The sequence below is a fragment of the Eschrichtius robustus genome, chromosome 7 (genome assembly GCF_028021215.1).
Source record: "Eschrichtius robustus isolate mEscRob2 chromosome 7, mEscRob2.pri, whole genome shotgun sequence".
Lineage (NCBI taxonomy): Eukaryota > Metazoa > Chordata > Mammalia > Artiodactyla > Eschrichtiidae > Eschrichtius > Eschrichtius robustus.
In genome coordinates this window covers 124,189,114-124,210,353 of record NC_090830.1, presented here as the reverse complement: position 1 = coordinate 124,210,353, position 21,240 = coordinate 124,189,114, and the positions used below count along the sequence as shown (strand labels likewise).

The following is a 21,240-nucleotide window of genomic DNA, read 5'->3' as shown; positions in this document are numbered from 1 at the left end:
TATACACTCAATAAACATAAGATCAAGAAATTAGAGTTACTAGTCTCTCAAACACAAATCTCAGCAATCAGAATACTGTGCTGTTAGGACTATTCACACATGAGAGACAACATAATTACATTAAAAACATATGCTGAAATTCAGAGACAGGTTTACTTTATCACTTATGCATAAAATAGTACAGGTGAAAAATGCACATACATTAGCTAATTTTTCTGCAAATACTCATATTCTTCCATGAAAATATGCGTCTATAATACTTTAAAGACACATTTTAAAAATTCTTTTAATATTTCATTTGAAACACCAGTTCTTAACTCAGTCTTAATAGCATATTTGAAATACACTAAAAAGAGCACATATGTTGTAGGTTTAAGACTCAAAACTAGATGAATACAAAGAAAAACTTTTATTAACCATATGGATACTTATGTAATAGAAAACCAAATTTCTGGATGCTGCCAAAAATCTTTCTCCGCCTTCCCCTGAGATGCTGATGTTTCACTGGGTCTCCCTCCCCCAGGTAAAAATTTATCTTACTATTCTAAAAGGTGCACACTTTTGCTACCCACAGTTTCATACCCACAGTTTCTCTCGGGACTTTGTCCTCTGGCATTCATTCCATAAATATTTATTTAGCTTCTTACCCTCTGCCAGGCAAAGTGGGCATCACTATTTGACAATCAATCTTAAATGAAATGATTTTATCATGTTTTAACATACAGTGTTATTTCCTGTTGGCTTCAGTAAATAGTCTTGAGGTAATAAATTATATTTATAGATTCCCTGATAATGAATCATACTTGAAATCCTACTAGAATAATTCCTACTTGGTCATAGTTTATTATAATTTTGAAACTGTTGAATTCTGTTTGCTAATATTTTATTTTAGATGTTTGATTCTACATTCATGACTGTTTTCCCTGCCTTCTTCCCCAGAGGTTTTGTTGAGACATTTAAACACTTTTCTTTCAGTGTATATTCTATTTCAAGAATCTTTATTTAGCAATTTTTGTATTCAAAACAATCTCTCAAAATGCTTATAGATCTACTAAGAGAGATTCATTGTTCGTTACTCTTCTTGATTCTCTACCTTGAGGTCACTGATTAAATATACTGATAAAACTAATTTTCTTGAGTGTCATGCTACATTAACAAATATTATATGCCTTTTTTCCCAATTAAAGATCTTTCAAATTTTTTTCCTGTTAAATCAGGAAAACATCAATATATAGTACAGTGGTAGACTCAAAAGAACTTTGAACTTAGACTTGGGTTCAAATTCTGAATACACCATCCTACAACCTATGCAAGTTTGGGTTTAACCATGCTAAATCACAGTTTCTTCCTGTATGAATGAATATAATAGTACACGCTACACAGATGTTATGAGAATTACATCATAAAGCATATGTAAAGTGCAAAACATTACAGGAAGCTTTCGGCGAATGTTAGTTCTCCCTTTTCACAAAACGAAAGGTCACTTTTTCCCTTACTTACTGGCCTCTTTTTTAAAGAGAAGAAACTACTATTTCTTCTACACAATAGTTTATTATAGAAAGAAAAAGAGAACCTTGAGCAAAGGATACAGTAAACTTAAAACAGTCAACAGTTGGCTAAATTCATTGAAAAAAGGGTATGATGATTTTAAGAGTTTTTCTTACAGACAAAGAAACAAATGGGTTCTTTCAGGTGGCAGGGCAAGGGGTGCTGCTTTTGTCAAGGAAGAGCCCTAAGGAGTTAACAGAGCGCAGAGAGAAATACTGATTAACGAAGAGAGGGACAATAAAATAACCTCCAGAAAATAAAAATAATTATAAACATGAAGAGCGAGCAAGCTTGAATTTTTATAGTTTTGCTGGATTGTTCAAAAAAATTAAATAATTAGATGTTTTAATTTGAATATGATTTTTTAATGAAATTATGTGCCTTACAAAATTGTATCCATTATACTCTGTGTGTGTGTGTGTGTGTGTGTGTACACACACACACACACACACACACACACACACCCGTATCACTCTACAGGGTTGTACAAAAACATGTATACTAAAAAAAAAAAAAAAAAAAATGTATACTATGTTTCATAAACTAGTTAAGTGTTTTGCTTTCTGCAAGATATATTTCTGATATAAATCGGACTCCCTATCCTATTCTGAAATAATCTAACTCAACAAATTACATTTTCATGACTCTACTATATTTTTGAGGAAAAAAAATTATGATCAATGTATCTCTGAGTTATCTTTCATCTCGTACATTCTCTTACCCTTAGGTAAATTTTCTTATTGAAGAAGAATAACTACCATTTGTAATTAAAAGTATCATAATAATATGTTAGGCCTACTGAAAATTCTATAATAGCTATTAATTTGATGATTCTGAAATACTGTCTCAAGATTCAATTCAATTTTAAGGTATGTTTCAATTCAGGAAAATCTCTCATTTGTAAATGTTGATATCTTCAGTCAAACCACCAAAAAGATGGGTGGTTTACTAAAGAGATGTGAAAAATATACAGACTACTTGATTCCTTTTTTCCCACTGACCCTAGAAAACTAACTTTTATGACACTACTTTCCACAGCCAAATAGTTTAAAAGTATAAATATGTCTAATAACCTGAGATCAACTCAGTGAGACATGCTTTTCCACTGCATCTTTAGTCTCATTATGTACTAGAAGGCTATCTTTACCAGAAAGATCACTTTAATCTTGAATCAGGTGCAATAATGATACCACTAACAGTAACAAAATATATATTAATAAAATTTTCAGGTTTGAAACGTCTTCGAGCTAGATTTACAAACTAGAACATTAAGTAACGTATCATTGTATACGTAACAGTCCATCCAGTCTTATTCACCAGTCCTGGCTCTATTATCAGTTGCACTTGAGTCACTTTTTAAAAATATAAATACCCAGTGCCTAATCTAAGAGGATCAGGTTATAGAGGTCTGATTTTTCTCCCTTCAACCTTCAAAGGGAATGCCAAGGTACAGCCATGTTTGAAAAATCACCATTATATGCCTTCTACATCGATCATGTATAGTATAATGAGAACTGAGAAGGCAAGGTTATGTCCTCAAAGATTAATGATATTGGCTATATAAAATTTACTATGGCAGTAGGGCTGAAATAGTACATTTTAGAGCAATGAAAAATTAGTATTAGCATACATATTTTTATCGTTTAAACATCATAGAACACAATCAGCTAAATCTTCAGGTGCATTCCAGTTAAATATGCCATAAAAGTCCCAGTGTACTGTACAAAAGAGAAAAACTAGCAACACAACTTTTTTTCCCCCAAGAGGATCTATTTTCAGGTTGGTTCATATACAATGGTTATATTTTATTTCCACAAAAATATACTTCATAAGGAAAGCAATTATTTTGGAAGACATTTTCTGAAATAAGAAAAATAATTTTCCCTGGAAAATATTTCAGCATTTGATGCTACAAACCCAGGAGAATAAATACAGATTGGGGGAGGGGGAGCTTTATTGGGAACTGCATAGAAACAATCAAATAAGGTAAAACAAAACACCTTTATCCTGCATTGGTTGTATTGCTGTATGTTTTTGTTGTTAGTTGTTAGCACAGGGAAAACAAAATCCTATGTTAAAATACAACATTGTTTAAACTATGTTATTCTTCTTCCAATTTGAACAATTTGTTTGAAAAACGAAACTGATATTTGCTTCTATCTTTCCACAGCATTAAGAAACCTTACTAAACATAAAGTGTCTGGTAATTTGTTGCGAAAATGAAGAGCATACAATGGACCCGACTAAACAGCACAGTGTAGTCAAGAGGAAAGACTACCACTTTAGGAGTTAAAAATAGCTTGATCTACCACCTGCAGGGCTTTGGGCAAATTCCTTTTACTCTTGTGCTTAATAATCTGAAAATGAGTTTATTAACACCTTGTTACAAGGTTATTAGAGAGGTTACAGATATTGTAAATAAAGCTCTTAGTAAAGTACCTAGCTCTTAGAAGACACTTAATAAAGGGTAGCAATTAGAATAATGATAATCTGAGAGCTCGCCCTTTCTCTCTCTCTCTCTCTCTCTCTCTCTCTGAAAAACTAACACCTCTAATGTTTTTCACCTTGGTAAACTTTCTGGATGCATAAAATCTAAAATATGGTAATCCTGAACAATATGGAAGAAATAAAAATAAATTCCCAATATGTCAGCTACAAAATAGCTCAACATTAATTTCCTCGTTAAAATACAGAAATTGGGTGGAAGCTCCTTGAAGAATCTTTTTCAAAAGTTCAAAATCTCACTTCATGGATTTTTAACAATTACAACAAAATTCTACACTTTTCCTACGATTTTTATTCCTAGAAAAAAATCAAAACGTTCATCCACCTCCAGAGAAATAAGCATACTGTCTCATCACCATAGCAAAATAATATGTTGACAGTGCCAACCTGGCAATGAAAGATCATAATAAGCCAGCCTAGATTCACTACTTCATTTAACTGATTTTCTGGATCTCAGGCACTGATTTAAAAGCCTTCTGAAAGCCAAGATAATCCCATTTTCATCATGAATCATAACTTCAAATTATTATTTCAAAAGGTAAATATTTAATTATTTAGGATCTAAAAATCCTGAAGACAGTGGATTCTTTTCAATGATTACTCGCAGACAGATAGTCATAGAATTTAAAAAGCATGCCTAACTTTATTACTAGGAATTTCCTTCCAAACAAGCTTACAATAGTTTAGAGATCAAAGTGCTTATTAATAGTCATAATTTTCTTTATATGCTGCCACTTGAAATAATTTTCCAAAGTAGACTATGTGCCTTTATGATGTTTAAAAGTGAAAGGATACTTCTTACATCTATTAAACGTGTTATTCTTTGGTCTCTTTTATTTTTATTTATCAAAATGTTTCTTAATAGCTTAAAATTGGTTTATTATTGTACTTTACACAATAAAAGGTACTCTTAAGTACTGCTAAAGATTTAAAATATCAGCTATGTTCTATCTATAACATGATATATAGAGAAGAAATGTTTTCACTACAATGGTCAACCACGTAGCTAAATTTAGTATTTCAAAAAATACATTCATTTACTATTCAGAAATTGATAGGACTATAGATAACATAATTAAAATTGAGTTGTATAGATGCATTGTATTTCTAGGTTCCCTGGTAAAGATTCTTCTTTAGTTACTTCCATTCCTAGATATGTTCTGGGTTTCCATTTTGTCCCAAAATATTATGTATTTAGCTTTTCTATCTCTATATTCCTTTCTCTAATTCTATCAGTTTCGTCTGTGGAGCAAATATATCTGATGAGTTTAATTTAAATGCATCTTTGCCCATCCCCACTACGTCTAAAATGCTTGCATTCCTACTCTTTGTGATGTAAACTTGCTAATGCTCCGTATCTATCCATTATCAAAACTAATATGGTAATAGTCAAACAAAATAGACTGATAAAGTGCTCATGCAGGTATACAATACATAAAAGCCTTCAAAAAGACATTCAAACCCAGATTTCTCAATTCCCCTGCCTCCACCACTGATTCACCTCAGTTCATCCCTTCTCCTGCCCTATACTACTACTATGCTGAAACTGGAGAGAATTCCAGTCATAATCTGTCACTGAATTTCTCTCTCTAAAATGACATATACATATGCTATCAAGTAATGTATTTGAGAATCTCTACATGAAAATTTTCTTGTATTTCCTACTTTGTACAGTCCTAACAGATACATACCTATGTCATATGCCAGGAAATCGGCAGAAAAACATTTTGCACCGTTACTCAAGGAAGTGTCATTATGGGTATTTCCTCCAAAAATAAGCATAGCTCCATTGATAAGAACAGCTGAATGAAGGTATCTGGCAAACCCACTTTCTTTCAAAATAGTCCTACAGGATAAAATTTAAAAATGTATTACAAAGGATAAAAAGACCTCCCTGATTTTATATATATTACAGAAAGGATCTAATTTGCATATAGAATTTTCCTTGGAATTGTGAAAAAACATGCTTTATTATTTTCAACAACTTATAAATGGCCTCTAAATTTCAATATTTTTAAAAAATATTTTGAGATTCATAGTACCTTAAAATGCTTTCAGGAAACACAATATTAAACATAATTGTTAATGATTTTATAATAATTTATATTTTGAAATTTTGTTTTCATTTATAAAAGTAGGAAACAAGCCTCCTTTAAACTAGAGGACCAAATTATCATCAGTTTTAAATACCAAAGTAAATATAAAGTTAAATATAATAAATTTACTCTGAACAATACTCAGTTAAAACTACATGGCTCATATGGATCTCATAATATGCTTTCTAAGTTTTTAAATATAACATACATGAAAGTGCACATATCATAAGTCTAACACTCAATGAATTTTCACAAGATGAACACAACTAAGTAACCAGTACTAAGATCAAAAAATAAAAAATTACCACTATTCTGAGTCTAACAGCAAATATTTCTATTGCTGCCTTTGTAGTACTTTACAAAATGGAATCACATAGTTTTTATTAATTTGTATGTATGTCCTGTTGCTTAAGATTATTTTTGAGATATACCCATACTGTGTATAATTGAAAATCACAGTGCGTTTTTGAGAAACATTCAAATTAAATTAAATGTTCTTTTAATTAAAGTGTAATTATGAGAGAAATACTACAAATATATGCTCACAATTATATTTTACCTGAATTCACTGATATATATATAATAAAGGTTCATGACAATATGAATCAGTACTTTATAAATACTCTATAAATAAATCCCTGGTACAAAGAATCAACATGTAAACATAGTATGTATAAGTATAGTTAGTAAGGTTTATACAGTATCTCAAAAGCTATAGACTATAATACCAATTAATGCTTAAAGAATACGGAACTCACTTGCAGAATGTCAATATAAGGAGTTCCATGAACAATCTTCCCAGGGAAAGAACTATAATTGGTAAAAATTAAAAAAAAAAAAAAAAAAAACAATTTGGATCTCAAAAATGTTGCCAAGAGCAACAACAAATAAAGAAATATTTCCTCAAGAATATCTACTAAATTTCATTAAGAACAGCAACAGTCCATGATATTTGACTCATTACCAACTCCCATTCTTCCCATCACCGCCACCTCCCCACACATACATAACCAGTTAGGCAAGACTGTTCAACCTCAGGCTGGTAAAGTCAAGCACAGCACGCTCCTCCATCCCTCAGTTCCTAGTCCAGGCCATTAATATACAACCAGGAGCAACAGACTGCCAATACTTCTCACGCCCCCTAACTCTTAGTGGCAGAAGCTCTATTCAAGGAGAAAGCATGCGAGGTCCGAGTCTTCATTCCCTACCTAGCCACCACCCACAGGGTGGAAGCTATACGCCAGGCCTCACAGATTAAGAACAAGAGGGCCAAAAAGTCTTCACCCCTAATTCATAGGGCAGCAGTTCCAAGATAAAAGAGGCAAGCTGAGAAGAGCAAAGGCTACCATACCCATCCAGTTCTCTGCACATAACACAGTGGTGTCAATGAAAGAACAGGTTACAAACCCCACCTATATTTCCAAAGCAGGGGCATAGAGGTTTTCTCCCACAGGGAGAGACAGCCTAAGAAAAGGAGAGGCAGCCTAAGAAAAGGAGAGCCCCAAAGGTCTCAAGGGAACTTGATGTTATCTGGTACAAGGTGGCAAACTTCAAGCCTTAAGGGCACTCAAAAACAATGGAAGTAGTGGTTGTAAGCAATTAAGAGATAGCTACATGAGAACAATAAGCTAAAACATAGGCAAGCTAGAAGTTTATCAGAGAGAACCAGGGGAAAAGACAGCTAATAAGAGCCTTACTGGGGTCAGAACCTCAAAGACTGGCCTCAAAGACTACCCCTGAAAAAGGTTTGAAATGGAATTCAGACTGTGGAGCAATTTATGCCCCCAGAGCATTGTTGAAGATAATAGAACTATCAGTTGGCAATTAGTGGAGGCTACCAGGTGAGTGTGATACAAACAGAGGCAGAAAGCTTAACAAAGAGCTCAGAGGAAAAAGTCAAAGAGCTCTGCTAAAATTACTATCATCCCAGGGTGACTGTGTGCATACCCAGGCTGTACCATCTGAGGAGGAACATCAGAGGATGCATTTGGAAGAAGAAACAGACTTCTCTAAAAGAGTTCAGCCAAGTTACTAAACAAATAAAATTACAACAGCCCCAGAGAGGAAGGAAAAGTCAGGATCCAGCGTTGCTACAATATATTATCTAAAATGTCTGGTTTTCAGGGAAAATTATGGCATGCAATGAAATAGTAAAGTGTGACCCATACACAGGAATAAAAGCAAGCAACAAAACTACCTTTAAGAGAACCCAGATGTCAGATGAAACAAAAAAGACTTTAAAGCAGCTATTATAAATATAGTCAAAGACTTAAAGAATACAATGTTTAAAGAAGTAAAGGAAAATATGACAACACCCTATCAAATATAAAACATTAACAAAGAGAAATAACAAAAAAAGGAAAATTTGGAGTTGAAAAGTGTAATATTGAAATTTTAAAATTTAGTAGAGAAGCTCAACAGTATATTTCAGCAAGCAGCAAGAAAAAAAGTCAGTGAACTAGTAGATAAATCAATAGAGATCCTGCAATTCAAAAAACAGAGAGGAAAATGAACAGAGTCTATGCGAAATGTAGAACACCATTAACAGCAACAACATACATTTACTGGGAATACTAGGGCAGAGGAGGAAGAGGTAAAAGACTTTTCAAGAAATAACGGCTGACAACTTCCTAAACTTGATGAAAAACATTAGCATACACATCCAAGAAGCTCAACAAACTTCAAGTAGGAAAAAATACAGAAAGAGCCACACTCAGACATAAAATAGTAAAAAAAAATATTGAAGGCCAAGGGTAAAATCTCTAAAGCAGGGGGAGAAAGAAGGTTCTTCCCATACAAGAGAACCCCAATAAGATAAATAGCTGACTTCTCATTAGAAACAATAAAGGCCAGAAGGTAATGGGATGGCATATGAAAAGTGTTGAATTTTTTAAAAAGTCAGAATACGAGGATACAGGGAGAGACAGCAGCAAGATGTAGGAATAAGTTTCCTACTGTGAATAAAAAATATTGCCTGCCATATGGTAAACAAATGAAGTTGCAGCCATTGAGCCATCACACTGCAACCATGACAGTGAGCCCTGAGAGAACTCAGAATGGAAACAGAATGCCCTCCACTGCAGCCACCCAGGACAGTCCACCCTGAGGAGACTCAGGATGAGAAGCACAGGATACTGGCCCCAGATAGCTGAGGTGCATATCAAAGGAATGATCTCAATGAGCCTAGACTTTGCATCTTTCCATACACAGAAAAGCGCTAAATTCCTGAACTTGAGATATCTGGTTTTCTTTAATTAACAGCAATCTTTTGATGTTCTGACTACCTGGTCTTTGTTGCAAAAACCGCTATATACCTGGCTCCCGCTTGCCTCTTTGGAGCAGTCTCTCAGTTATCCGAGATGCTATGTCACGGGCTTAAGTCCTCAGATTTGTCCACCAAATAAAACATAACTCTCAACTTTTAGGTTGTGCATTTTTTTTTCAGTCGACACTGCCTTCATCCTCCCACAGAAGCACTGATTTTGTCAACTACTCAGAGACAGGAGTACCTTTGTTAAGTGCCCAGCAGTTCAGCAGAGAAGTCCTAGCACCACTTGGAGCAAAAATTCCAAGAACAGGACTGAAGAGGGTAAGAAGAACAGTTTCACTTTACCACATCACCCCCACCCCCTAAGGCAACAGCTCACTGCCAAGAGAAACTCATTCAATCTGCTTTTTCTCCCATGGGGGAAAGTGAGGACCTAGTAAGTGCCTAGCTTCCGTGGCCAAGCAGGATGATGCCCAAGAAGCCCACTTCTTTCTCACCCCATCCGAAACAATGACAGGATGGGCAGGGGAGGGAGAAGGGGGCTCATGGCAACATGATAAAATGTCATGGTAAAAAACCCAACAGGGTTAAGGTTTCTACTAACTACCTCATGGACTCTACCGAGAGGCCCACCCATAAACTTCATAGAGTGTATTGCGTGTAGATTCACCTCAACTTGCACACCCATGCTCCCAGCAATCCATAAATCCCTCCCCCACGTAGCCCGCACCCCGTACACACCCCTGCAGACAGCACACTTTAGCTTCTGCAGGTCATGAATGAGCACACACATATAACCGGCTCAACTCTGTTGCCATGGCAGAATGTGCATAACCTTGAACACTTCAGGCACTGCCCTGGGGAAAATAAATAAGACACTCTCAGTATCAGGCCTGGCTTTGCGTGATGGAGAAAATTCAATCTACACGCTATATTAAAAACTCATATAACTCAATAGAAAAAAAGAAGAATTTAATTTTAAAGTGGGCAGAGGATCTGAACAGACATTTTTCCAAAGAAGACAAACAGAGGGCCAACAGGTACATGAAAAAGTGCTCAACATCACTCAACAAGGAAATGCAAATCAAAACCACAATGAGGTATCACCTCACGCGCACACACGCAGCTGTTGGAATGGCTATTATCAAAAACACAGGAAATAAGTATTGGTGAGGATGTGGAGAAAAGGGAACCCTTGTGCACTGTTGATGGGAATATAAATTGGTACAACCACTGTGGAAAACAGTACGGAGGTTCCTCAAAAACCAATTTAGAATTACAATTACAAATCACAAATTACAAATCTAATTACAAATTTAGAACTACCAAATTATCCAGCAATTCTACCTCTGAGTATTTATCCAAAGGAAACAAAATAGCTATCTCAAAAAGATATCTGCACCCCCATATTCATTGCAGCATTATTTACAATAACTAAGACATGGAAACAACCTGAGTGTCCATCAACGGATGAATGGATAAAGATATATATACAAAGGGGAATATTATTCAGCCATTTTAAAAAAAAAAGGAAATCCTGCCATTTGCAACAACATAGATGGACCTTGAGGGCATTACACTAAGTGAAATAAGTCAGACAGAGAAAGGCAAATACTGTATGACCTCACAAATATGCAAAATCTAAAAATGTTTTTAAATGAACTTATAGATACAGAGAATAGATTGGTGGCCACCAAAGTCAGGTGGTAGAAGGTGGGTGAAATGAGTAAATGTGGTCAAAAGGCATAAACTTCCAGTTTTAAGACAAATAAGTCCTGGGAATGTAATGTACAGCACAGTGATTATAGTTAACAATACTGTATTATGTTTGAAAGTTGTTAAGGACTTAAAAGTTCTCATTACAAGAAAGAAATAATTCATAACTATGTATGTGATGGATGTTAACTAAACTGTTGTAATCATTTTACAATATATACATGTAACAATTCATTATGCTATACACCTAAAACTAATACAATGTTTTATGTCAGTTATATTTCAATTTAAAATAATTAATTAATTTAATTTTTAAAAAGATAAGTGTTTGCAAGGATGTGAAGAAAAGGGAACCCTTCTACACTATTGATGGGAATGGAAATTGGTATGGTCAACTTGGAAAACAGTATGAACATTCCTGGAAAAATTAAAAATTGAACTACCAAGAACTATAATATGATCCAGCAATCCCACTTCTGCATATATATCCAATAGATGCAGCTAAAGCCTAGAAAAAATACAACACCCTTTCATGATAAAAAGCACCCAACAAAATAGAGATAGAAGGTAACTTCCTCAAACTGGTATGGCTGAATAGTGCACCACCACAAAAGATGCATCCATGTCCTAATCTCCAGAACCTGTGAATGTTACCTTATTTGGAAAAAGAGTCTTTTCAGATGTAATTAAATTAAGGATCTTGAGATGAGGAACTCATCTTGGATTATCCAGTGGACCTAATCCAATGACAAGTGTCCTTATAAGAGACACACAGAAAAGAGGAGAAGGTAATGTAACTGTGGAGGCAACTGGAATGATTCAGCCACAACTCCAGGAATACTGACAGCCAAAGCTGGAAGAGGCAAGGAAAGGAATTTCCCCTAGCATTTCTGGAGGGAGCATGGCCGTGGTCACACTTTAATTTTGGATTTCTGGCCTCCAGACCTGTGAGAGAATATCTTTCCATTGTTTTAAGCTACATAGTTTGTGGTAATTTGTTACAGCAGCCATAGAAACCTAATACAAAGGATATCTACAAAAAAGAAAAACAAACAAAAAAAAAAAACAGAGCTAACATCATACTTAATGGTAAAAGATTAAATGTTCCCCCTCTAAGATCAGGAATAAGACAAGGATTTTTGCTCTTGTCACTTTTATACAACTTTGTATTAGAGATTATAAGAAGGAAAATGGGCGAGACCATAAAATTAAATGCATCTAAATTGGAAAGGAAGAAGCAAAACTCTCATTATTTGCAGATGACATGATCTTATACATAGAAGTTCAAAGAAATCCACAAAAAACTGCTAGAACTAATAAATGAGTTTAGCAAGTTTGGAGGTTAAAATAAAATAAAAATAAATTGTATTTATAAAACCAGAAATGAAAAATCCTAAGATAAAAATAATAAAACAATTCAATTTATATTAGTATCAAAAAGAAAAAGTATTTAAAAATAAATTTAATGAAACAAGTATAAAATTTATACCATGAAAACTAGAAAATATTGAAGAGAGAAATTAAAGATAGCCTAAAAAAATGAAAGGATATCCCATTTACATGGATTGGAAAACAAAATATTGTTAAGATGACCATACTCTCCAAATTGATCTACAGATTCAACTCACTCTCTATAAAATCCCAGCTGGATGTTTTTCTCATTGACAAACTAATCCTGTGATTCATGTGGAAATTCAAGGGCCCAGAATAGCCAACTCAAAGAAAGGGAAGAATACTCTTTTCAACAAATGGTGCTGAGGCAACTGGATATCTAGGTACAAAAGAGAGAAACTGAACCCTTCCCTTACAATATATGTAAAAATTAACTAAAAATTGATAAAAGGCCTAAATTAAAGATCTACAAGTGATAAAACTCTTAGAAGAAACTATAGAAGTAAATATTCCTTGCCTTGGGTTAGGCAATGGATGCTTAGATATGACACCAAAAGCATAAGTGACAAAATATATAACAGATAAAATGGTCTTAAAAATTAAACATTTCTGAGCTTCAAAGGACACTAAAAATAAAGTGAAAAACAATGTACAGAATGGGAGAAAATATTTGCAAATCACATATCTGATAAAGGATTTATATCTAGAATATATAAAGTACCCTCTCAACTCTAGGAATAATAACTCTAGAAATAGAAGGGCATTTCCTTACATTGATAAAAAAAATTATCAAAAAAATTAGAGGCTGAGTCAAGATGGCAGTGTGGGAAGACATGGGGTTAGCATCTCCCCACAACTAGGGCGCCTGCTGGCCGCTAATGGGGGACTCTGACACCCAAGGATAAGGGAGGAACCCCAAAGTGAACAAGTAGGATGTAGGGGGACTGAGGGGGGAGGAGAAGTGGAGGCCACACAGGATCAGTGCCCCTGAGGCCAGGAAGATCAGGAGAGGCAGGTGGGAGGGACTCTCCGGGAAGAGCGGGAGAGGAGCAGAGGGTGATGGCCCCGCCCACTCAGGGCCAGGGAGCCTGCTGAGCTCCCAGGCCGATCCCCTGCCCTCCAAACCCCCCTCCAGGCTGCATGGGCCCTTGGGGGCATAGGAGGGAGGCCAGGGAGATCAGGAGAGGCAGGCGGGAGGGGCCCTCCCAGACTGGAGGAGCAGGAGAGGAGAGGAGGGTGTTTGCCATGCCCACTCAAGCCCAGGAAGAATGCTGGGCTCCCAGGTGAGGTCCCTGCCCTCTGCGACCTGGGGTGGGGGGCACACCTCAGCCCCTTCTGTTCCTTGAGCCTAAGCCCCATGCCCCACATTCCCTAGGGCCTTTTGCAGCCCTGTGGGCCCTGAGCATTGGCCCCGCCCACCGCCCAAACCTCACCCTTGCTTAGGCTCCACCCTCCACAGCCAAGGCCTTCCCCCACACCCTTTTCTTTTCCCCCTCCTTGTCTTTTGTACTATTGTGGTACTGTTGTACCTCCCAGTTGTTGATTCATCTATATTTTTATTTTTATATTCTTCCTAACATATCTCTTAGTTTCCTAGTCTAATTTTATTTTTTACTTTGTTATTGTTCTTGGGTTTTTTTGGGTTTTTTTTTTTTGCCACCAGAGGTGGCTTGCAGGATCTTGGTTCACGAGCCCAGGTTCGGGTGAAAGTTCCTGCGGTGGGAGTTCCAAGTTCGAACCACTGGACTAACAGAGAACCTCAGACCCCAGGGAATATTCATCTGAGTGAGGTCACGGAGTTCCTCATCTCAGCACCAAGACCCAGCTCTACCCAATAGCCGACCAGAGCTGGAAAGCTCAGGCCAAACAACCAGTAAGACAGGAACACAATCCCACTCATAAAAAAAAAAAAGAAATGGCAAAAAAATATGTCACAAATGAAGGAGCAAGGTAAAAACCTACAAGACTAAATGAAGAGGAAATAGGCAATCTACCTGAAAAAGAATTCAGAGTAATGATAGTAAAGAGAATACAGAATCTCCAAAACAGAATGGAGGCACAGAATGAGAAAATACAAGAAGTGTTTAACAAAGATCTAGAAGAACTAAAGAACAAACAAACAGAGATGAACAACATAACAACTGAAATGAAAAATACACTAGAAGGAATCACTAACAGAATAACTGAGTCAGAAGAATGAATAAGTGAGCTGGAAGACAAAATGGTGGAAAAACTGCCAAGGAGCAGAATAAAGAAAAAAGAATGAAAAGAATTGAAGACAATCTCAGAGACCTCTGGGACAACAATAAACGCATCAACATTCGAATTTTAGGGGTCCCAGAAGAAGAAGATAAAAAGAAGGGGTCTGAGAAAATATTTGAAGAGATTATAGTTGAAAACTTCCCTAACATGGGAAAGAAAATAGTCACCCAAGTCCAGGAAGCACAGAGAGTCCCATACAGGATAAACCTTAGGAAAAATACACCAAGACACATATTAATCAAACTAACAAAAACTAAATTCAAAGAAAAAATATTTATTTTTTTATTTTCTAAAAGCAGCAAGGGAAAAACAAAAAGTAACATACAAAGGAATCCCCATAAGGTTATCAACTGATTTTTCAGTGGAAACTCTTCAGGCCAGAAGGGAGTGGCAGGATATACTTAAAGTGATGAAAGAGAAAATCCTACAACCAAGATTACTCTACCCAGCAAAGATCTCATTCAGATTCAATGGAGAAGTCAAAAGCTTTTCAGACACGTAAAAGCTAAGAGAATTCAGCACCACCAAACGTGCTTTACAACAAATGCTAAAGAAACTTCTCTAAGCCGGAAACACAAGAGAGAAAAAAACCCACAAAAACAAACCCAAAACAATTAATAAAATGGTAATAGGAACATACATATCGATAATAACCTTGAATGTAAATGGATTAACTGCCTCAATCAAAAGACACAGACTGGCTGAATGGATACAAAAACAAGACCCATATATATGCTGTACACAAGAGACCCACTTCAGACCTAGGAACACATACAGACTGAAAGTGAAGGGATGGAAAAAGATATTCCATGCAAATGGAAATCAAAAGAAAGCTGGAGTAGCAATACTCATATAAGATAATTCAGCCTTTAAAATAAAGACTGTTACAAGAGATAAGGAGGGACACTACATAATGATCAAAGGATCAATCCAAGAAGAAGATATAACAATTATAAATGTTTATGCACCCAACATAGGAGCACCTCAATACGTGAGGCAAATGCTAACAACCATGAAAGGAGAAATCGACAGTGACACAATAGTAGTAGGGGACTTTAACACCCCACTTGCACCAATGGACAGATCAGCCAAATAGAAAATAAATAAGGAAACACAAGCTTTAAATGACACAATAGACCAACTAGATCTAATTGATATTTATAAAACATTCCACCCAAAAGTGGCAGAATACTCTTTCTTCTCAAGTGTACATGGAACATTCACCAGGATAGATCATATCTTGGGTCACAAATCAACCCTCAGAAAATTTAAGAAAATTGAAATCATATCAAGCATCTTTTCTGACCACAACGTTATGAGATTGGAAATCAATTACAGGAAAAAAACTGTAAAAAACAAAAATACATGGAGGTTAAACAATATGCTACTAAATAACCAACAGATCACTGAAGAAATCAAAGAAGAAATGAAGCAATACAAGAAGCAAATGACAATGAAAACACAATGACCCAAAACCTATGGGATGCAGCAAAAGCAGTTCTAAGAGGGAAGTTTATAGCAATACCATCTCACCTCAAGAAACAAGAAAAAATCTCAAATAAACAATCTAACCCCACACTTACAACAACTAGAAACAGATGAACAAAGAAAACCTGAAGTCAGTAGAAGGAAAGAAATCACAAAGATCAGAGCAGAATTAAATGAAATAGAAACGAAGGAAACAATAGCAAAGATCAATAAAACTAAAAGCTGGTTCTTTGAGAAGATAAACAAAATTGATAAACCATTAGCCAGATTCATCAAGAAAAAAAGGGAGAGGATGCAAATCAATAAAATTAGAAATGAAAAAGGAGAAATCACAACTGACACTGCAGAAATACAAAGGATTATAAGAGACTACCACAAACAACTATATGCCAATAAAATGGACAACCATGAAGAAATGGACAAATTCTTGGAAAGGTATAATTTTCCAAGACTGAACCAGGAAGAATTAGAAAATAGAAACAGAACTATCACAAGTAATGAAATTGAAACCATAATTAAAAATCTTCCAACAAACAAAAGTCCAGGACCAGATGGCTTCACAGGCGAATTCTATCAAACACTTAGAGAAGAGCTAACACCGATCCTTCTCAAACTCCTCCAAAAAACTGCAGAGGGAGAAACACTCCCATATTCATTCTACGAAGCCACCATCACCCTGATACCAAAACCAGAAAAAGATATCACAAAAAAAGAAAATTATAGACCAATATCACTGATGAACACAGATGCAAAAATCCTGAACAAAATACTAACAAGCAGAATCCAACAGCACATTAAAAGGATCAAGTGGGATTTACCCCAGGGATGCAAGGTTTCTTCAATGTATGCAAATCAATCAATGTAATACACCACATTAATAAATTAAGGAATAAAAACCATATGATCATCTCAATAGATGCAGAGAAAGCTTTTGACAAAATTCAACACCGATTTATGATAAAAACTCTCCAGAAAATGGGCAGAGGGAACCTACCTCAACAAAATAAAGGCCATATATGACAAACCCACAGCAAGAATCATACTCAATGGTGAAAAACTGAAAGCGTTTCCACTAAGATCAGGAACAAGACAAGGATGTCCACTCTCGCCACTCTTATTCAACATAGTTTTGGAAGTCCTAGCCACAGCAATCAGAGAAAAAAAAGAAATAAAAGGAATACAAATTGGAAAAGAAGAAGTAAAACTGTCACTGTTTGCTGATAACACGATACTATACATAGAAAATCCAGAAAACTACTAGAACTAATCAATGAATTTGGTAAGGTTGCAGGATACAAAATTAATGCACAGAAATCTCTGGCATTCCTATATACCAACAACGAAAAATTAGAAAGAGAAACTATGGAAACACTCCCATTTACCACTGCAAGAAACAGAATGTAATACCTAGGAATAAACCTGCCTAAGGAGGTGAAAGACTTGTACTCAGAAGACTATAAAACACTGATGAAAGACATCAAAGATGACAAAAACAGATGGAGAAATATACCGTGTTCTTGGATTGGAAGAATCAATATTGTGAAAATGACTGTATTACCCAAAGCAATCTACAGATTCAATGCAATCCCTATCAAACTACCAATGGCATTCTTCACAGAATTAGAACAAAAAATTTTACAATTCGTATGGAAACACAAAAGACCCCAAATAGCCAAAACAATCTTGAGAAAGAAAAACAGACTTGGAGGAATCAGTCTCCCCGACTTCAAACTATACCACAAAGCTACAATAATCAAGACAGTATGGTACTGGCACACAAACAGAAATATAGATCAATGGTACAAGATAGAATGCCCAGAGATAAACCCACACACATATGGGCACCTAATTTACAACAAAGGAGGCAAGAACATACAATGGAGAAAAGACAGCCTCTTCAATAAGTGGTACGGGGAAAACTGGACAGCTACACGTAAAAGAATGAAATTAGAACACTACCTAACACCATACACAAAAATAAACTCAAAATGGATTAAAGACTTAAATGTAAGACCAGACACTATGAAACTCTTAGAGGAGAACATAGGAAAAACACTCTTTGACATAAAACTCAGCAAGATCTTTTTTGACCCACCTCCTAGAGTAATGGAAATAAAAACAAAAATAAACAAATGGGACTTAACTAAACTTAAAAGCCTTTGCACAGCAAAGGAAACAATAAACAAGACCAAAAGATAACCCTCAGAATGGGAGAAAATATTTGCAAATGAAACAACAGACAAAGGATTGATCTCCAAAATATACAAACAGCTCATGAAGTTCAATATCAAAAAAACAAACAATCCAGTTAAAAAATGGGTGGAATACCTAAATAGACATTTCACCAAGGAAGACATACAGATGGCCAAGAGGCACATGAAAAGATGCTCAACAACACTAATTATTAGAGAAATGCAAATCAAAACTACAACAAGGCATCACCTCACACCAGTCAGAATGGCCATCATGAAAAAAATCTACAAACAACAAATGCTGGAGCGGGTGTGGAGAAAAGGGAACCCTCTTGCACTGTTGGTGGGAATGTAAATTGATACAGCCACTATGGAGAACAGTATGGACGTTCTGTAAAAAACTAAAAATAGAACTACCATACGACCCAGCAATCCCACTACTGGGCATATACCCTGAGAAAACCATAATAAAAAAAGAGACATGTACCACAATGTTCATTGCAGCACTATTTACAATAGCCAGGACATGGATCCAACCTAAATGTCCATCGACAGATGAATGGATAAAGAAGATGTAGCACATATATACAATGGAATATTACTCAGACATACAAAGAAACGAAATTGAGTTATTTGTAGTGAGGGGGATGGACCTAGAGTCTGTCATACAGAGTGAAGTAAGTCAGAAAGAGAAAAACAAATACCATATGCTAACACATATATATGGAATGTAAAAAAAAAAAAAAATTGTACTGATGAACCTAGTTTCAGGGCAGGAAAAGAGATAGACATAGAAAATGGACTTGAGGACATGGGGTGGGAGGGCAAAGCTGAGGCGAAGGGAGAGTAGCATCGACATGCATACACTACCAAATGTAAAATAGTTGGTTGGTGGAAGCAGCAGCATAGCTCAGAGAGATCGGCTCAGTGCTTTGTGATGACCTAGAAGGGTGGGATAGGGTGAATGGGAGGGAGGCTCAAGAGTGAGGTAATATGGGACATGTGTACGCATATGGCTGATTCGTTTTGTTGTGCAACATAAACTAACACAGTATTGTGAAGCAATTATACTCCAATAAAGATCTATTAAAAAAAACAATTATACTAATGGCAAGAAAATGGAAAGATGTTTTCTTTCTAAGAAAGAGCAAGGCAAGATATACTCTCTCACCACTCCTATTCAACATTTTACTGTAAGTCCTAGTTAGTGCAATAAGACAGGAAAAGGGAATAAAAGATATACAAAATGGGAAGGAATAAATAAAACTGTCTTTTTTCACACATGACATGATTGCCTATGTAAGAAATCCCAAACAATCAACAACAACAACAAAAAAACAAAAAACTCCTGGAACTAATAAGTAATTATGGCAAGGTTGTAGGATACAAGGTTAATATGCGAAAGTCAATCACTTTCTTACATATTAACAATGAACAACGGATACTTGAAATAAAGACACAACACTTATATAGCACCCCACAAAACTGAAATAGGTATAAATGTAACAAAATATGTATAAGATCTATATTGGGAAAATTACAAAACTTTGATGAAAGAAATCAAAGAGGTAAATAAAGGGATAGGCCATATATAATACATGGATAGGATGATTCACTACTGTCAAGATGTCAGTTCTTCCCAGCTTAGTCTATATATTCAATGCAATCCCATCAAAATTCTCACAAGAATAGCCAACACAATATTGAGAAAGAGGAACAAATTCAGAGAACTAATGCCACTTGACTTCAAGACTTACTATAAAGCTACAATAATAAAAATAGTGTGGTACTGGGGAAAGAACAGACACATAGATCAGTGGAACAGAATAATGAGTCCAGAAATAGACCCACAAATAGTCAACTAACTTCTGACAAAAGAACAAAAACAACTCAAGAGAGAGAGGACAGTCATTTCAATAAATGGTGCTGAAATAACTGGACATCCACATGCAAAAAAAAAAAAAAAAAAAGAAGTTTGACAGATCTTACACCTTCTACAAAAATTAACATAAAATGAATCATAGGCCTAAATGTAAAATGCAAAACTATAAAACTCCTAGAAGATAATAGAGAAGAAAATCTGGGTGACCATGAGTTTACTGATGACTTTTTAGATACAGCACCAAAAGCACAAATCATAAAAGAAAAAAATAATAAGTTGGGTTTCATTAAAATTAAAAACCTTGACTCTGTGAAAGACACCATTCAGAGAATGAAACAGTAAGCCACAGACTCGGAGAAAATATTTGTAACAAATATCTGATAAAGGACCTGAATCCAAAATATAAAAAGAACTCTTAAAACTCAACGATTAGAAAACAAACAACCCAATTAAAAATTGGCAAAAGGTCTGAACAGATACCAAAGAAGACATACAGATGGCAAAACAAGCATATGGGAAAATGCTCATTATAGGTCATTAGGGAATTACAAATCAAAACAATGAAATACCACTACCTATTAGAATGGATAAAATACAAAACACTGACACCAAATGCTAGCAAGGATGCAGAGCAACATTCATTGCTGGTGGGAATGAAAAATAGTACAACCACTCTTACAGAACTAAACATACTCATAAAAATAAACACCCTTACCACACAATCCAACAATTGCACTCATTGGTTGAAATTTTATGTCCACGCAAAAAACTGCAAGTGGATGTTTATAGCAACTTTATTCATAACTGTCAAAACTTGGAAACAACCAAGATGTTCTTCAGTAGGTGAATGGATAAACGACTGTACCACGTCCATACAATAGAATATTGTTC

The 21,240-nt window shown here is 35.5% G+C and overlaps 1 protein-coding gene across 2 annotated transcripts in view; it reads right to left on the bottom strand.

Annotated features, from left to right (window-relative positions):
- The window catches only part of ATRNL1 (attractin like 1), a 684,787-nt gene that overhangs the window by 563,478 nt on the left and 100,069 nt on the right, over nt 1-21,240 (bottom strand). For both annotated transcript variants that reach the window (XM_068549055.1, XM_068549056.1), the window contains one exon: nt 5,745-5,899. In XM_068549055.1, coding sequence (XP_068405156.1) covers nt 5,745-5,899 — 155 coding nt within the window. The remainder of the gene's footprint in view (nt 1-5,744; nt 5,900-21,240) is intronic.